Source organism: Aphis gossypii, chromosome 3, assembly GCF_020184175.1.
Source record: "Aphis gossypii isolate Hap1 chromosome 3, ASM2018417v2, whole genome shotgun sequence".
Classification (NCBI taxonomy): Eukaryota; Metazoa; Arthropoda; class Insecta; order Hemiptera; family Aphididae; genus Aphis; species Aphis gossypii.
In genome coordinates, this window is record NC_065532.1 from 47,789,103 (window position 1) to 47,808,116 (window position 19,014).

Consider the following 19,014-nt stretch of genomic DNA (forward strand, 5'->3'; position numbering starts at 1 on the left):
ATGAATTTCATGAATACTAAATGAATTATTATTATGTCGAGAGTCTAGAGGTATAGAGTATGTGTATACACTGCATAGTGCATAAAAAGTGTTATACGTTTGGTGTAACGCTCAATCTTGTCTCCCGGTTTTTTGTTTAATTTAAAGCGCCAGGTGCTAATGCGATTTTGTACACAAAAATACGCTCTACGGGAATAGAGATCCTATGCTGTAGAATCAACCAAATTTAATAATTTTTTTTTAACTAATAGAGGGTAATATTCTACAGGCCGCATCGATCTCTATGTTTCAATATTTTAAATTCAAACTTTACAATCTGTCTTCAAAAATAATACAATTTTAAGCAATTTTGTATAAATTATATTTTACTATTATTTTGAATAAAATAAAAATCGGAGTTTGATGCGGCCTGTAGGAAGTCTTCTTCTTTCAAATAAAAATATAGTTATCAAAATCCGACAATTCGACAAGACCTGGAAATTATTCCCGTGAAATCATTTTTTTCGATATATAATACATCCTATCAACCCCCCCTTCAATAGGTATCGGGTAGTAAATTAGTGAAAAAGTATTATAATTAAGGTTAGTAACTAAAATAAAAATTTAATTTTCAAATTTTATAGAATTGCGGAAAATTTGAAAATCTGGCACCGGACCCCTTAATATTATTATAAAATTATGTTACCTAAAATTGCAGGTATAAACGATGTATAAAAAATAATAAACTGATAAAATTGACATCGGCCAAACTAGGTATACATTTATTGTAATATAATAATAATAGTAATATCTAGTATATTTGATATTGCCGTATCAGTAAATATTGTGGTTTTTTATTGCATTTTATGTTATAGAGATTACTATAATACAATTTTTTTTTAAATATTCCACCATGGATCTAATAATAATCATTTTTTCTACACATAAAAAGCTATTATCTTTAAAGACGTTTACCATATTTTTATGCTAATGAATTTAAGCATTGATGCAGCTTAATTTTAATACATTATTTAAATTCTGTTTAATATATGATATACACTAACATACTAAAAAAAAAAAAAACGTAAAACGGCGTACGCCAAATAAAATGCGACTATTTTACAATGATTTAATAAATATATACCTGCTATGGTTTATCTATGTACCGCGCAGTGTATACTGTATATACATTATAATATGTAAATAAAATAATTAATACTAATTATTAACGCCTTTAACAATTGAAGAAGCGTATGAACTGTCTGTCTACAAATTAACTGCGAATAGTAAGGTGATAATACGATATGTGCATCTTACCTTAACGCGGTGCCCTGAGGAAACGGGTATCATCGAACCAAAAATTATGACTGATGTGCCTCACACAATATCATTGCTCTGGAATTTCGTCATACTGCATACAATGTTTGATATGGAGAATCGAGGAGAAAAATGATGGTGATGACAGCGTGTTCTCATAAGACAGACATAGAGGATAACCACAATATTTTTTGTGATTAATTTATTTGCTTCTAATTCGTCATGTCACACAATTCTTAATCCAAAACCCTTTTTTTTCGTCACCATTCGCGAGTACGTAAGGTGCTGTAAATCGTGTGATGACATTCTGTCGAAACGAATATAATTTATTGTATACAGTAAAAGTATTTAACTATATGATACCCGATACCCTCAACTTAAAAATGTCCGGATCATAGAAATTCGCTTCCTGAATCCTAAATGATTATAATACGAGGGTGGCACGTCGGAGTATATATAAAACGCACATCGGCAATCTATTGTATAAGTATAATATTTACAGGTTCTTCGTACTTAATAAATACTAGGATGTCTCAGTGACCATTATTTGAAATCTATTGTCTAGTTACACATAATTCAAATAAAATATTGATAAAATAAGTGCAAGTGCGTATATTTATGATTTCTAATACACTTAGCAAAAAAAAAAAAAACACCAACAATTTGAACAAATGATCGTTGGCGTTATTGTTTCTAAACATTTCAATTACTCATCAATTCATTTATATGACGTATTATTTATCGCTTTGCTATTTTTATCTTAAGTGATATTTTTTCAACACAAATATTTTCATCAAAAACACATTTTACAAGAAATTTATAATAATTAAAACCTTAAATGCATACCTATTTAAGGTTTGAAATAATTGTCAATTATTTTATAATAACATAAGTATGGTTGAAATCTTTCGTTAGCCACACTTTTTCCTACTTATAAATAAATAGCCATTATGTCACTGTAGTGGGACACAGCAGTCTTATGATTTTTTCATGGGGAGGAATGAGACTGATTTTATTGATCAGTTATATAAGTATTATAATATACGATATGCATTCTCGTGTAACTTGATATTTTGGCATAAATGCTGTCCACGTCCGAGTGCTCAATTAAAATTAAATCAATTTCCAAACATTATTTAATAATTCCTATTCATATACCTACAATAAACATTTTTATTTCAGTCTTTTTCTATGCCTTGTAATCGATTTGTTTTTATTTCTATTATACTTTTGAAAGTTTTATGTACAGGCTATTTTTATTATTTTTATTTATCACTTCGGGAAAAAGATAAATAATTATAATAATAACATAAATTTAAAAAAAGCAACCGGTCAGCAGTGTACACAAAGCACCAATTGAAATGCTGCACAATATTTAACTACCTATTGCTATTCCGAACAATGAAAATAATAATAATAATAATAATAATAATAAATATGCTATAACATCGGTGACGCGATGATACTATAGCGTAACAAAATGGTCGGTGGGGCGGTGAGGGTATATGTCGCGCGGTGGCTACCGTGTGTGCGTTTACGCGCGCGCGCCGGCTCGACGCTCGAACGGGACAAAACGCGAGCGGGGGCCATATTGAGCTTTCGCGCGAGTGGTACGCTGGCGCGCGGGCCGCGGTGCGAACTTCGCGCCGATCAATGCGCTCCGGGCGCAAACTCACCCACCGTCACTACCCAATCGCACCCAATCCTGGCCAACCGTCGCGCCCCGAGCGGCCGACTCGCGTCCAGCGCACGTCAGTCAGCCCCTTGGCAACCACACGCCGCGCCGCGCACGCCGCACTCTCGTTCACCCGCTTCGTCCTAGTCCACCCGCCCCTCCCGCGCAATGGAAGGGAGTCGCGCGCCCGGCGGACCGCGTAATAAAATCTGCCGCCGACGCCGCCGCCGCCGAATTGGATTGACGAAAAAAAAAACTCGCGAGTCCGATTTTATTAAAACTAATACTTCGTTACCACCGCAGCCGATATAGTTGCGTGCGGTCCGAGCGCTTTTCGCTTCGTTTTTCCCTCCACCAGAACGCTTATATATTGTATTTTATCGCTTACCTATCAAACTTTCGATGTATTATCGTCGAAAATTTTCTGTAAAATTTACCTTTATGCGCCCGTGTAAGTATTCATAAATGGAAGTACATTTAAAAATTTCTACATATTTATATTTCTTTCGACAAATCATATATCAACCGCGTAAACTTATATTATATAGAATAACTTTCTGTCGTTTTTAATCATTTTTTTGAAAAAAAATTTTTATGTCATATATAATATTATCACACATATTTACGTATATTATTATTAAATCTCATTTTAGATACTAAGTGAACAATAAATATATTGTTTTTAAAATAATTTGTGTGTTACCTTTTGGAGTAGTAAAAATGTTTCAATCTTTAACTTTGAGAATGATTTATGGCAGAAAATTGAATTTAGTCTTGAAATTTTTAAAGTTGAATCTAGAAAATATTTATTATATATAATATTTATAAATATAAAATATAATTAATTTTTATACCATGAACCTATATTCACAATATTCTACATTAAATTGGTATTGATTCAAAAATCATAATAATAACAATAGTATAATAAAACAAAAATATATACTATTCCAATAATTAAATATAAATAATATAATAAAATGAAATGTTTTCTGTAAAAATCAATTCAACCTATTTTGCATTATTAATAGCAATATAAAAATACTATTAGATAAGAATATATATAGTATACTCAGAATTAGTTTGGTATGCTATAATAATTGATCTTTAAATTCAAACTTAACACATACATTACAGTGACTTCCTGAATTACTAGATAAACTTGACACCTACTTGTACAGCAGTGCAATTTTTTTATTTACGTCCTTCGCTAATATTTCTAATTTAATAAGTGTATAGTATTATATATTATACTATAGTTACTTTATAAAAGTCTATAGCCATATACTTCTAATTTATTTATTAGTATCTCACATTTTAAATGTAAAAAAAATGTTTATTTTTTCTTTTCATTATTTATATTTTTTGGTGTTTGTTTTGTTTCCATTTCTAACATTTTGCTAACACCTATAGGTACATATTTGTTATACCACTTATAGTATTGTTCAAATTGTTGAGGGTTCTGCTTCGGATATTTTAATATTACGGGTACAAACTCTACGGGGTCCAATGGATCTTGCCTGAGTGTTAGCACCCGTTCAGTGGTCATTACTTCAGCCACAATGTCGGCTATCATCTGCCTTGAGTAACCGGCCAACATTGTGGCCAATGGTGTAACTGGAAATGTTCGGCTAACTACCGGATAGCTCATTAATAAATCGTTGAGAAATAGAAATATAGTACAGTCATCGGGCACAGTGAACACGATGGTCTCAAATACATTTGACTGAAAATATATATATTTCAATTACATTTCCAGTAACAATATTTTTGGATTCAATCTCCTAATGGTATTATTTATTATTATGTTACATTTACATCAAACTAATTTTTGTCCTATGTTATTAATATTCGTTTAATATTATACAGCAAGCAACAGCCAACGCTTTATAATAATACTTAATTAGTTGTTGCTATAATAAATATTTTGTATTATATTATATTATAACCTTTGTATAGTGATGTTATTTTAAAGATTAATTACATATGACTATATATTATAATACATTAATGTTATTTATATTAATATAACTAACTTAAGTCTACGTTGCTTCTTTTTATTCGTAGTTTATCAATCATTGATACTTATTAGTTATTACGAGTAAAGTTTTCCAACAAGTCTTATATTTGTATATAATATACATAATATATAATATATAATTATATAATATGCTAGATAAATAAAGAATATAATATTCAATAAAATTATTGAAAATCTTAATATAAACATTAAACATTGGTATCTTCCATTAAATGTATCTAGATGATGATATAGTTCGGCTTTGGAAATATGACAATTTTATTGAATATGATAGTATAATACCATAATGTATAACATTTTAAACAAAACAACAATAAATAAAATGTTATAATACATAAAAAAAAAAATTATAAGGTTGTGGTAGAGATTCAAACTTTTTATAATTTATTTTATTTATTCGTACATCAAATTAAAATTTGAGTATGCATAGAGGTAATATTTTTATTTAGTTTTTATATAGTTTTACACGAATATTAAAAACGATGACGTATTTTGTTCATAATAATTGTATGTAGAAATGATGAATATATAATTTTGTTGTTAATAATATAAATAATTATATTTAATTTTTGAAACATTTAAACTAATCCTTACGTGACATAATTAACCCCTTGATAACGGCGAGATCATAAAGGAGTAGGGCAGTGAATCATATTTATTTCATATCATATATAAAAAAATAAAAATAAAACCAGAATCGTTTAATCATAATTATAATAGCCCAAGCTTTATACGAGTAGGTCCGTGTAAATGCCGAGACAATGGATGTGATGGGATGTGGAGATTTTCCGTGTCATAGGTATGCGGTTAATGAATAGAATAATTATATGGTATACGCTCTATACTCTATAGTGTAACGAGCACGTCGGGTTTTACAGGTTCCTCTATATGAGCATTTTTTTTCCATTATCCATCCCTCTCGTCCACCCGCCGCCGTCACTGTTTGGTAATATCACTAGTAAAAATCTCTGGACTTAGCACACACGCACTGTGTTATTATTGTTCTTTTTATACAATCTTAGGTGCATATTCACACACACACACACACACACACGAATGTATATAATAATCGATAAAAAGCCGTACAACATAAAACATTGTCCTAGATGCTTGTCGCGATTCGACTGAGCACGGCCTCGTAGTTTAGTCCAAGTGAAATATCGATGGGCGGGCCTATACAGTACATAAGAAAAACTCACCAGAACAACGAATATCTAAGAATATCTAAAAACTAAAAACTGTTGTATTTATAGTGATATCCCCTCTTATCTTTTTCTTTAATATTTCCTAATAATTTTGAAAATAACAATACTATTATACTTTAAAATAGGTACATATATTTGTATGACCATCTATATAGGTTATATAGATTATAGATCATAATAATAATAATAATAGTACATTGAAATATAAGAAGAACATATATAAGGACGTAATATTTTTAATATTAAAAAAATAAAATTTTTAATAATTTAATTTATACTTATTATAGATACCTACTTATAAATCAACTTTTATATTTTAATATTGTATTTTTTCGAAGAATTTGTTTTATAATTTAAATAAATAAATAAATAAAAATAATAATGACTATAAATTTATCTTTTTATTTATTTTTTTATTATTATTATTTTAATAAATATGTATAATGTAATGTTATATAAATGTTCAATAAATAATTTTAGCTCCATAAATTTAATTAAATAGTATAATTGTATCTAATATTATACAGAACTGTTAAAATTTAAACTTAAATTGTAAAAAGCTGAATAAGGAGGTATAATATATTATATTATATGTATTACGTGTGTGCATAAATGTATGACATATTGACATTATATGAAAATAAAATACCAACTTCAAAACTGCATAATTATTTTTTAAATGTCGTCATAAAAAAACTCTTTTTCTAACTTTTTATTTTTTATTATTCTTATATAGTACCTTTATCAATTGTCTCTAGTTATATTGTTGTCAATTTATTACTGTATGCACTTTGTTGTCTACTTTATTTTAATACATTTCTTATTTCACCATGATTTTATTAATTATTAGCTTAATAACTATATACACGTTCTAAATACTTTAACGTACTTAGCTATAATTACATTTTCATGAAAGTTAAACATTGTTATTAACCTAAAACATATACGAGTATTGTTTGAAAATTATTGAAAGTTAATAATAATTAATGTATTGTTTTCCTTCTTAGAATAAATATTTCACTAACTAATTATATAATACCTATGCCTTGATTTGTGTATTATGTTATAGTTTAAAATAAAAAAAATATATTTTCTTCATAAATCATTGAATAATAATGCTATTAAATAATCATTACTAAACTTAATGTATACGTTACATGTAGGTTGAGTGTTAGATACATACTAATTTTGTTTTGGTAGTTAACCAAGGGCTTCTTGCTTTTCCTATTACTATGATACGATCAGATTTGCTTAAAGATTTCACAAGTTTTATCAACAACTTCTGCATCAAACTTGGTTTGTATACTTTTAACTCATTTGGAATATTCTTATAAAATGGAACGTCAGCTAAATCCACTTCGATTACAACTGGTTGACATTGTTTAGCAAACTATATAAGATTTAAATGATTTTATTTGTATTTAAATAGACTATCACGTAATATTACCGTTATAATATTTTTAACTAATTGATTTATTTTTGAAAGTTCTGGATAATTTTCTGATACATTTTCAAGTGTTAGTTCGATCTTTAATGATCCAGTTTCTGTGCATATTGCATTTATTAGTATTGATTTACCAGACTTTTCAGGACCAGCTATCAATAGTGATTGACTGAATTTCATATTTTTTAATGTACGTAGTTCCTCAGATATCAAACCGATTACACAAAACTCTTTGATAATCTATATAAATATAAATTTATATTTAAAATTTATACTTATTCTAAATAATTGTTTTTTACGAAATATTGTTAATATTATATTAGTATGATCCACTAATTGAAATTGAAAGACAATAAATAAATATCTATTTTATTTACTATTTATGCTTAGTATTGTCGTGCTATAGTAATAATGTAACGTAAAAAACTCATAAAATAATAGTAATAAAAATAAAAGTATTTTAGTAAAAAATATATAATAGGTCGCATCTGTTTAACGTTCTTACTAATGATCAAGTTAAAACAATTTGTTAGTCATTCTCTCTAGAAATTATATAAATGTCGCATCCATTTAGCGCTCTGACTTGTTTCGTGAAATGGATACAAATTTCATCCAGTTCGTGAAATGGAACTATTTTTTTTTTATACATCGCGTAATCACACAATGTGGATAACTTTTCACGAAACGGACATGGATTTTTAGGGCCGAGCTACACTACAACGGTTTTCAAAAACGCTCTGCATATAGGTAATATAGAGCTCGCCAAACTAGCGCGACAAAAACGAGCGTTACTGCGTGCAAAAACGCTGTAAAACAGCAGTTGCACGTGGTAACGCGCGTTTTTGTCGCACTGGTTTGGCGTGCTTTATATTATATGCAGTGCATTTTCAAGCGGCGTGATGGACGTGCTGTGAAAACAGTGAGCGTTTTCACCGTTTTTCAAAACTGCTTTATAGTGTGGGTCGGCCCTAAAAGTCCATGTTCGTATCGTGCAAATTTATCCACATTATGTAATTACACGATGTGTAAAAAAAATAGTTCCGTTGCGCGAACTGGATGAAATTTCTATCTATTTTACGAAACGGGCCAGAACGCTAAATGGATGCGACAAATATATAATTTCTAGAGAGTATATAATGACTAAAAATTATTTTAACTTGATTATTAGTAACCAAGTTAATTTAACTTACTTGACGTACATCACCTAATCCATAGGGAGAATCAGAATAATATGGTTCTTTTCTTAGTATACCAGTACTTAATGAAACTTCTCCTTGAAAATCGGCGAATCTGGAGGTTACAGACTTTTTAATTAAATTGTTTTTAATCAATTCTTCACAGATTTCATTTGGATTAAGTTTTGATACATTTTTTTTAAATTTTTTCTTAGACTTTTCTGAATTTTTTTTTTTTGGCTCTTTATATTTCTTTTCTATAATTAGCTTATATAGTATATATGAAAAATTTAAATTTAAAATGTATATAATATTTTAATGATAACTTTACTTAAATCATGAGCATATGCCATTTTTAAAAAATTTAATTCTTCCTTAATAGTTTCATCAACTAAAGCTCTAAGTTCTACTTGAGCCTTTGAATGAATTTCAGAATTTATCAGATCTTCTCTAGGTTTATTTTCTACTCCATCATGTAATGCCCAATCATTATCATATTCATTAAACGTGTCTTTAAACCAATCCACTAATTCACTTGGTTCTAAGATGACACCCACAATTTTAATAGCTGCTGTTAACTTTTCCCTATTTTTTGCGGCCTCTATATTTTTTTCTTTTTCCTATATAATAAATTATAGGTATATTCTACAGATATATATATTTTTTTTATTCACTCAAATTTATTATGTGTCATGTATTAATATATAATAATACATTACAATTTGATTTTTTTCTGTTAATTGTTTCATTAGTTCCTTTCTCTCATTGGCTGGTTTGTTTTCAAATTCTATAATTATCATAGCAAGTATTTCAGCCATTTCTATAGTCATCCACCTTCCTGTTTGAAGAATAGCTGAACCTCCAAGCGGTAATCGCTGTTTTAATGCTGACTTATAACGTATATCGGGTATATTTAAATCTTTTAAGATAGCTGGCGATAAAACTAGATAATACAAATATCATTAATATGATATAATTGTATGAAAATAATAAGCTTTACTTATCGGTGGTAATCCAATAATATTATTATTATCGTCAGAGAACATGATAGGTTTCGAATCTGGCCATGTCGGTAAATGGTGACACATTTCAAAATATTTCCATACGTACGCTCTAAGCTCATCTTCAATGTCTTCTATTATTTCATGTTTATTGCGTTGGACAAAATTTTCTTCTAATTTAATAATAACTTTACGATACTCTAAGTCTGCTTCAGCTTGTTGTTTTTGAATTATATCCTCAAGTTCACGATTGACATTAAAATTAAGTTTTTCACTAGTTATATGCATACCTATAATAAACAATTTAAATACTTTTTTATAGTATACTCGTATGTATAAACTCTAACGTAAACTATAAAGCTAATTATTTTTTATTAAATAAAAGAGAAATAGTAAATTTAATAAATATAACTTTATTATAAATATGGAACATTAATTACTTATTAACATCAGTGATTAGAAAGATATAATTTAAAATTAATTAATTTAGTATTCTTTGCATTGAAAAATTATCATTATAAATTTACCAAGTAGAATATTTCGTCTTTGTTTCCTAGCTTTAGTTTGAATCATCAATCGATAATATCTCCAATATCGTTGAATCTTGATTGCCGCTTCTCTACCTTTTTCTTTACTAGGCTGTTTATATTTCCCAGAAATTATGTTATTTCTAGTTATTCGAGAAGATATTACTAAATGAATAAAAATTAAAACGATTAAAAAATGTCCAATAATATTAATTCATTTAACATAAATGTATATGCATATATACATTCATTGACTGTTACGCGATCTTTTACTGCTCTGATATGTTTTTGAATGAATTTTATAGCCAATTCTCTTGAATTATCTTCACTTGTAATTGTTTGAAATGTTTCAGGTTGAATATTAAAAACAAATTTGTCTACATCAAATTGAGATTCTGATGATTCTTGACTAGTACTAGACAGCTTTACATCTTCTGTTTCAATACTTTCGCTTTGTATTTCACTTAATAAGTTATTGTTTTCTTCTATCGCTATACGGTTATTTATTTCATCAATTTTATCGTCCATATCATTTAAAAATGATCGTCTCTCATTTCGAAAAAATCTAGGTACTCTTAATTCAAACTGGTCATAGGTTATTTTCATATTATTCAGTTCTTCTATTATCGGTCTATACCCGCATAAACATTTCAAAATGTACAAAATAATAATACGGTTTTCTTAAACATACGTGTATATTGACAATTCTTCACCAATAAGAATTTGTTTGAGCTCAAGTATTCGACCAAAAGTGCACATTAATAATTTTTTTATAAAAATCCGTAACTGCGGTTGTACAATGCAGTCGTGACATGCTGTTAGTTTGTTACTAGTCACCATATATCTTAAAACATTTAAGGGGAAAATAAGTATTACATAAATATTTTTAAACAATATTATAATAATACAGGTATATATTTTATTATTTATACTTATATATCTATAGTTGATATTTTAAACGTTTCATTATTTTTGAAATTTTGTTTTCATAACTGAATGTGTACAATCAATAAAAACATCAGAAAAAATGTATTGTGTATATTAATAATAATATTATTTATGCATAATATATATTGGTAAATAAGGCCAATAAGAAAATGTTATATATTGAAAATAAGTCGTTTTGCAGTACAAATATTAGCACACAAAATGTTTTATGATCAAAAAATAAAAAAAAATGGTAATAACCAATAGGTACTTATTATTAATACAAATTGAACAATGTTAAAAAAAAATCTTAACGTACTATAATTAATAATGAACAAAAATGTATAAATGTCAAAATGTGTATTATCAATACCATAATATGATTAGGTATAGAAAATATATCGATAATTGTAAATTCAATTATTAACTGACGTGCTCGTATTATAAAGAATTTTCTCTTACAGACTATAGTTTAAACAAATCGCGTAGTTATATATCGATATTATAAGTTACAACAATCATAGATATATTTATGTAATTATATAATATATTGTTGTATTATTAAATAATAGTCACAACAATAATTGTATACGACATTTTCGAACGACTGTCAAATTTCATAGATTGAGACGACGATCTAAAATTTTAATAACGTTTGCGGCACTTTATTACATACACGTGTGTATAATATCCATCACACACAAAATAATAATTATTCGATCTATCATGCCCGTTAGGGAGGAGGCAGCGGCCGCCGATAGAACGGTAGAACCCATATAGCTGCTGTACAATATGCCAAGAGCAATAAGAGCACTTTATGAAACAATTTAATATTAAATTATAATATTGCATCAACATTAGATATCATAATACCTAACGTACAGCCTGGCCGTATTCGCTCGCAGCAGATTTTTTTCGGTGTCCGGGGCGGCGGCTACGAACGCACGATCGTCTCTGTCGATCTGTCGCAGCTGCCCGACGACTTCCTTCCACGACGGTCCGACGTTACAGCGGTAGTTGTAGTCGACCATATCGCTCCGTCGTTATGTCACCAAAACAATCTCGAAATCGTGACGGACGTTTATGTTAAAATAGTACTCATATAATACCTGTGCCTGTATCGAGTTTAGGTAATGTTCTATACCCTATGACGTCGTGTCTTGTATGGTGCGACGAAGACGGCAACGGCAGACCGAAAATCGAGGGGAAAGACGACGATTAAAATATTATATTTTAAAAATGAATAGTTAAACACGAGGAATACGTGACCAATCGTGCGAACACAACACCTCCTACTCCGGCCGAGCGGCGTTCGTATAATATATTATTATTAGATATATATAATATGATTAATATTATAATGTTGTGTTGTAATGGCAATAACAATAATGCGCGCACAGCGGCGACGTTACCTTGGTAACGGAGATTCGACCGCGGTTACGTCGTTGACCGCGCGAAAAGCTCACCGCCCGACGCGGCGAAACCAGTTGTGCGGCGGCTCCCACTCCGAGACGATTACACGAGCGACGCCGACCAATACGCGACCGACAGTACCGACTACGACCGTTTTTCGCGTTTGTAATGTGAAATCATAATAAAAAAAACGATAATGTGTACGAACCGTGTGCGCGTGTATAATATTACTATTAACGTAAGCAGTATGGCTGCGACCGATCCGGTTGTCAATCGGTACATCGAGATCGACGGTCAGGTCCTCCCGCTCGCCGCGACGCCCCCGCCACCGTTCTTGAGTGTACGAATTATTTAAATTCGTATTCTACACGACCAATACAGCAGTTTTGTTAACGTCAACTTAGTTGTCCGTACGAGAACAATTTAAATACGATAACTTGATTTAATCATACATTATCGTACAATGTTTATTTTGATTTTGGAATATTAAACCATTACAAAACCCGTGACGATAGATCACGAATATACAATATAATACTGTATATATAAGTCTTATACAAGGTAAATATAATATTCTGATATCCAATTACGATCGTAGGTATTATATATCGAGTTATTTCACGATCAATTGTTAATTTTCTTTTCTTCCCTAGCTGTTCCGTATATTATACAAAAATAAAAATGTTAAATTTATATATTATGTTAAAATGTTAGCAGTGTAAGCGTGTAACCACTACGTTACTTCTTTTCTCTCGTAACTCATGAAATAATATGTTTTAGAGAATATATTCTTATTCTAAATAAACTTTTATACATGGTTTAATTATTAAAAACAAATACAAATAAATAAGTATAATATGTTAATAGATGAAGTATGGAAAATAAATCCAACAAATATAGCTACTGCCACAAGGATATTTGATGCATACTTATTATACTTACGTATAATTAATGAGTATAGTATTAATGTATAGGCGCCTAATATATGTATTCAATTTGAATGTCATCCTAAATAGTATGAAAAAAAAAAATCAGATTTTAAATACTGCAGAGGATAATTTGTATTTTTAGCAGTGTATATTGTTAATAAACTAAATTCTTTCAAACAGATCGCATATACATCAATCAATATAATTAATTACCTCGTCAAATGGTGTATGAATAGGTTTATAATTAGGGCCCGGAACTTGATGACCTAAAAATCTTTAAAAAATGCACAAAAAAAAACTATTAAAATGACTTAAAAACATCAAAAAATGACTTAAAAAATGACCCTAAAAATACCAAAAAATATTTTAATAATAAATCATCGTGTTTTTAAATCATTTATTTATTAATTATTATTTTATTCATCTAAACAATGCTAATATTTTTATACATTACAAATATTTTTATTACTTAAAGTTTAAACATTAAATATTATGTAAATATTTTTAAATAATACTTGTGTTACATTGAACTATCAAAGTGTGTTTAATATTTTCGAAAAGAAAAGATCGCCGATTCTCTGATAATAAAGTTTTGTAGCTAGAAAAACTTCTTTCTACTTCCACAGATGTGATTGGTGCATACTTGAAAAAAGTGATGTCATCTATATTAATATCTTCTGGCAAGCCTTCTGTTGTTATTTCTTCTCCTTCTAACATTTTTGAAATAATCTGCATATTTTTATAACCACTATTTTTTTCTAAAACATTATTAAATTTATTTTGAATTTCGCGTCCAACTTTATTTCGTGCTTGATGAATTTTATTCTTTTCTTCTTCTACAACTAGTATAGCATCAGCAAGGCATATTTTTGATGATTCAAGTTTTGTTATAGAGTTTGGTAGTGATCCAAAGTTTGATTTAATATAAATTAAATTTAATTCTAACTCGCGATCAGTGATTAAATCAATTACTTTTTCAATAGAGGTCGCATCATTTTCCAGTTTCATGATAATATTTTTAATTGTATCAAAATGTTCACAATAATAAAAGGCTGCCGTTAACCATGTCCCCCACCTAGTTAGAACGGGTTGTGGGGGTAATGGAATATTCGGTGCTATTTCCTTAAATATTTGTAATCTTGAAGGAGCCTTCAAAAATATTTTTTTGCAGTTAGAAATAAGTTGGTCGACTTTTGGAAAATGTTTTCTAATTTCTTCCGCAACCCTATGTAAAGCGTGAGCCAAGCAGGTCACATGTTCCATTTTTGAATAAAATACCTTGATAGCTCTACCTGCTTTGACCATATATGGTGCAGCATCACTTAATAAAAGTAATACATGGTCGTGTTTTATACCATTTGGCCAAATAATTTGAAGTGATCTATCAAAAAGTTTTGAAATTGTACTATGATTTACCTTTTCTAAGACTTCAGTATTTATTAAAAAATGTTTTCCGGGGCCATTCAACTCCAAAGTTCCCACAACAACATTTGCTACATAACGCCCTTCGGCGTCCGTAGTTTCATCTAAAGTTACCCAAATTTTTTTATTTTCTACGTAAGATCTGATTTTATCTATAGTTTCCTGATAACACTGTAAAACGTAGCTTTTTCTTAAAGTCGATTCATCGGGAATTAATTTATTCGTATATTTTTCCAGAAATTGTTTAAATGTTTCATTCTGTAGTTTTTGCAATGGAATATTTGCGGCTAGTAATGCCTGACACAGATCATAATTGAAAGATGATTTTTTGGATGGTTTGGTAATTAAACGTTGTGTCTTACTTGTACTTAGTTCTTGGTTTTTCTTTTTCAATTCAACTCCATTAACATGTTTTTTACGCGAAATATGCTGTTCGATGGTAAATTTTTTGTCAGCTGCCACTTTTACCTCACAAATTTTGCAAAATAACACAGTGCCATCGGATGAAAAAACGTCTTTGCCAAAATGATTTACAAACGAATTCAATCGAGTATTATTTGAAACTTTGTACTTGGGCATATTAAATCAAATACATTAAATATTTAAATCGAAAACTTTACTGTCCGTCGTTCACATGTACAATGCCACTTTGCTCGAAAGACGTAAAATGACAATCACACATCTACGTCTCGTGTAGTCGTGTGTATCAGTAAAATTATCGAAATTATTTTTGATCGTATAAGGTCAAAAGAAGACGCAATGTGAAGAAGATGCGTGAGTGTGTGTAACGATTAGTCTATATTCTTGGTAAAACTGTTAAATGGAAATTACGATAAGTTATCCATTCCATTGTCAACAACGCAGGAGAAACAGCACAAAGTAATGCAAGTGTGTACAGAACTACAGACTACAGAGTCTAATAACGCGGTCTAAATTTAAAACGGAGATAAGAAATAATGTCAGTAATACAATATGCTGCACAATATGTTAGTTTTTACAAATATTTAGTTTTGTCAAAATAATATATTAGGTATAAGAAAAATGTAAAAAATGTAAATATATCTATAAAAATGCAAAGAATGCTCCAAAATTACTAAAAAATGACCGTAAAACATAAAATTCCCTAAAAATGCAAAAAATGCAAAATAAAAATTGTACCATTAAATTCTATACTTCATGAATCACATTTCTGTATAGACGAGCATTAAATGTAAGCATTAGAAAAAAAGATGCAAATGCATCAAGTTCCGGGCCTTATTTATAATAAAGATATTTTATAACATTATATTTCCAAACATTATTTTAATTTATTTTAAGTCACTGTAATCTATTTTTCCCCCTTAATAATAATTCCAATAAGAATAATTTACTAGAAATCTAGCTTTAAATTTTCAAGTCTATAAAGTAATTAAACTGAACATTTTGTGAATTTTAACTACATAAAATGATTCGCAAACCTTTGCTACTTACAACAATTTCGTCAAGCTATAAGTTGTTCCTTACTAAGTATTCTATATTCTATATTACAAATATCTGTGAGATAACTACTAAGATATTTTTATAGAATAAGAAATAAATAATATAAATTGATTATTATCGCAACATCTCTAACATGAATTTATTGTTTGTTCAAAAGATTATTTTATATTGATTTGTAGATAACTATAACTATATACTCACGATTTTATAATAAAGCTTAAAAATTATTTTAATACGTTTTTCGTGCAGATTCATAGTAATTAGATAAAGTATTATTTTATTAAATAATAGGTACTATAAAAGTACAAATAAACAAAGTAATATTTATTTGATAAAATATTAAGAATTATGGGGTTTCGATGTGATTTAACAACTTAGACATAAAAAATACAACTCACTTGATTCATATAAGATAAGATTATATGATAGTGAACTATAATTCCCGTGAAGAATAAAATTCGAAACAAAGTATGAAAGATACATTATATGTATTGTAAGTAGTATAATGTAGGCACTTAAATAAAATTAAATAATTTATTATACCACATACATGTAAGTTATATTATAAATACATTTAAATGTGGGGGGAAGTACCTACTGTATTATATTATATTATGTGGTGAATTTATGGCGGCAAGTAGAGTGAAAATATCTTAAAAACATTAATTATACGCGCGCGTCTACTACCCAATACGCACTGGTTTGACGCTGCAGGGTAAACCACCCGAGTTAATGCAAATTCGCCGTTTTCCATTCGAACAACAGTGGTAGTGGTGAATGCGTTTTGAAATGTTTCTCCACCGTCGTTGCAGATGTCGTAATTCCCATGCTTGCGGGCCCGTAATCTAGAGTATAGCAGTACATTACGAAAAACTTCAGTCGGAATTTTCTTAAAAAATATAACGTATCGACTAATGCTTTTCCCGGTCCCCGTTCAAGACTTAGTTTAAAAACATTTAAATGCAATTACTTCCCAAATAATAACTTCACCATTCATCAGTATTGTATGTTACATTTGGATTTAACACTTATATTCAAAATTTAAAACAGTTTTATTTAATTAATTCACGTTGCACCTACTCGTACGCTGTGTTACCATAAAAATTTGAATTAACATTATCATTCGTTAATTATCTGACTAATTTTAAATAGTTACTTCAACGCTTATAATACTAAATACGACGTACTTTATAGAAAATAAAATTGCTCATGCAATAAATATTTGTTTATACTGAAAAATGCCGTTTTTAAAACACAATACTTATTTGATGAATTTTTGTATTTTTATAAAAATAGTAGGTATATGTTTAATATAATACCTACCTAAATACAAAACAATAAAGCATAAACACGAGTTATACATTAAAAAACTTGAAAATATTTTACATCAAACATCAAAAATTTAAAGTTACTAGCACAATAGTTAGCTAAAAATTACATATGATTATCATATTATTCGTACTTTAAACGTATCAAATGCAGTTAAATAATTAAATTGTACAAAAATAAAACTTTAACCAAAATAACAATCTTTATTTAAATAATACTTATTAAATCATACAAAAATACGAAATATATACATTTTAATGATTTAACTAAATTATTTTTAGACGTGAAAATCATTGGCTGTCATTCTACGGAAGTAGCATCATCATAGTCGAAGATGTTCGGTGAGTTCGATTATTATTTTAATGATGAAAACATTACAAAAAAAAAATTAAAACGTCAAATTAAGAACTTATATTTTAAGTAAAAATAATGTACGTAGGCATTATATTGGAAAGCGTTTTTTTAAATTTTTAGGATGTATCCTACTACTATAGTAAATTATCAGTATCAATAAACCTATAGGAAGGCGGCAATAGGTCCTCAATCGGGGAGACAGGTGAATTCCAGAAGGCGTGTCGTCTATATAGGATATTATACGAGAATGATAATTCTATTGTACTGGATCTAAAGAGGATGTATATATATATATATATATATTTATATACAAACGACCCTGTCTATTAATTATTGTTTATTCATAATCAAACAAAGCCGCTTTTTCCTCGTGTACGTGTATATATATTATATACTATGGGGCATTTGGGCCACGCAAATGATACGTTTGGCGGTCGCGCGGAGACAGTCAGATTGTACCGGGGGTGGAACCGACCCTTGTAGACGGGAAATGATGATGATAGTCTTAAGTAAATGGCGTCAATTTTTTGGTCAGCTAGTCCCGACCAGCTATACACACCCAACATTAGTGCGTTTTATATAACGCCCATAAAGATAAAAAAAAATATATATATATATATAAAACATTGCTCTATAACCCCGACGTGCTTATGTCGTTATGTGACTTTATACCTGTAATTACTGATATACACACACATGCACACATACAACACAGATATACTAATACACGCACGTTGAACCCTGAAGCCGTGGGAAACGGGTAATGTACCACTAAATCTTCCGACACTCGTAAGGAT

At 29.0% G+C, this 19,014-nt stretch overlaps 3 protein-coding genes across 4 annotated transcripts in view; 1 reads left to right on the forward strand and 2 right to left on the reverse strand.

Annotated features, from left to right (window-relative positions):
- Positions 1 to 19,014, forward strand: part of LOC114120883 (transcription factor AP-2-epsilon) — a 172,754-nt gene that overhangs the window by 35,762 nt on the left and 117,978 nt on the right. Inside the window, exon 2 of the mRNA XM_027982960.2 lies at positions 18,145 to 18,204. The gene's annotated coding sequence lies outside the window, so the exon portion shown is untranslated. The remainder of the gene's footprint in view (positions 1 to 18,144; positions 18,205 to 19,014) is intronic.
- LOC114120875 (dynein regulatory complex protein 11-like) lies at positions 4,253 to 9,646 on the reverse strand. Of its 2 annotated transcripts, none has more exons than XM_050205062.1 (6): positions 9,556 to 9,646; positions 9,168 to 9,456; positions 8,861 to 9,093; positions 7,665 to 7,901; positions 7,401 to 7,607; positions 4,253 to 4,697 (listed from the first exon to the last, which is right to left on the reverse strand). In XM_050205062.1, the coding sequence occupies exons 1-6, from the start codon at positions 9,634 to 9,636 to the stop codon at positions 4,308 to 4,310; spliced, it is 1,437 nt and encodes a 478-aa protein (XP_050061019.1). In that variant the 5' UTR covers positions 9,637 to 9,646; the 3' UTR covers positions 4,253 to 4,307. The 2 variants fall into 2 exon arrangements, with proteins under 2 accessions (XP_050061019.1, XP_050061018.1); XM_050205061.1 differs by having other exon boundaries at positions 4,256 to 4,697; positions 8,852 to 9,093.
- Positions 9,637 to 11,016, reverse strand: LOC126551099 (uncharacterized; the record flags this gene model as incomplete). The annotated part of the gene is made up of 4 exons (XM_050203869.1): positions 10,610 to 11,016; positions 10,365 to 10,529; positions 9,837 to 10,127; positions 9,637 to 9,779 (listed from the first exon to the last, which is right to left on the reverse strand). Coding segments are annotated over exons 1-4 (960 nt in total), but the record flags the coding sequence as incomplete, so codon positions are not given.

What these genes read in the sequence shown, in the direction of transcription:
- LOC114120875 (XM_050205061.1), bottom strand. Translation starts at nt 9,636, where the DNA reads ATGATAATTATAGAATTTGAAAACAAACCAGCCAATGAGAGAAAGGAA. An exon ending in GGCATATGCTCATGATTTAA is followed by an intron (nt 9,094 to 9,167) that starts GTAAAGTTATCA and finishes AGCTAATTATAG; the next exon opens with AAAAGAAATATAAAGAGCCA. An exon ending in TAACTACCAAAACAAAATTA is followed by an intron (nt 4,698 to 7,400) that starts GTATGTATCTAA and finishes ATATATTTTCAG; the next exon opens with TCAAATGTATTTGAGACCAT.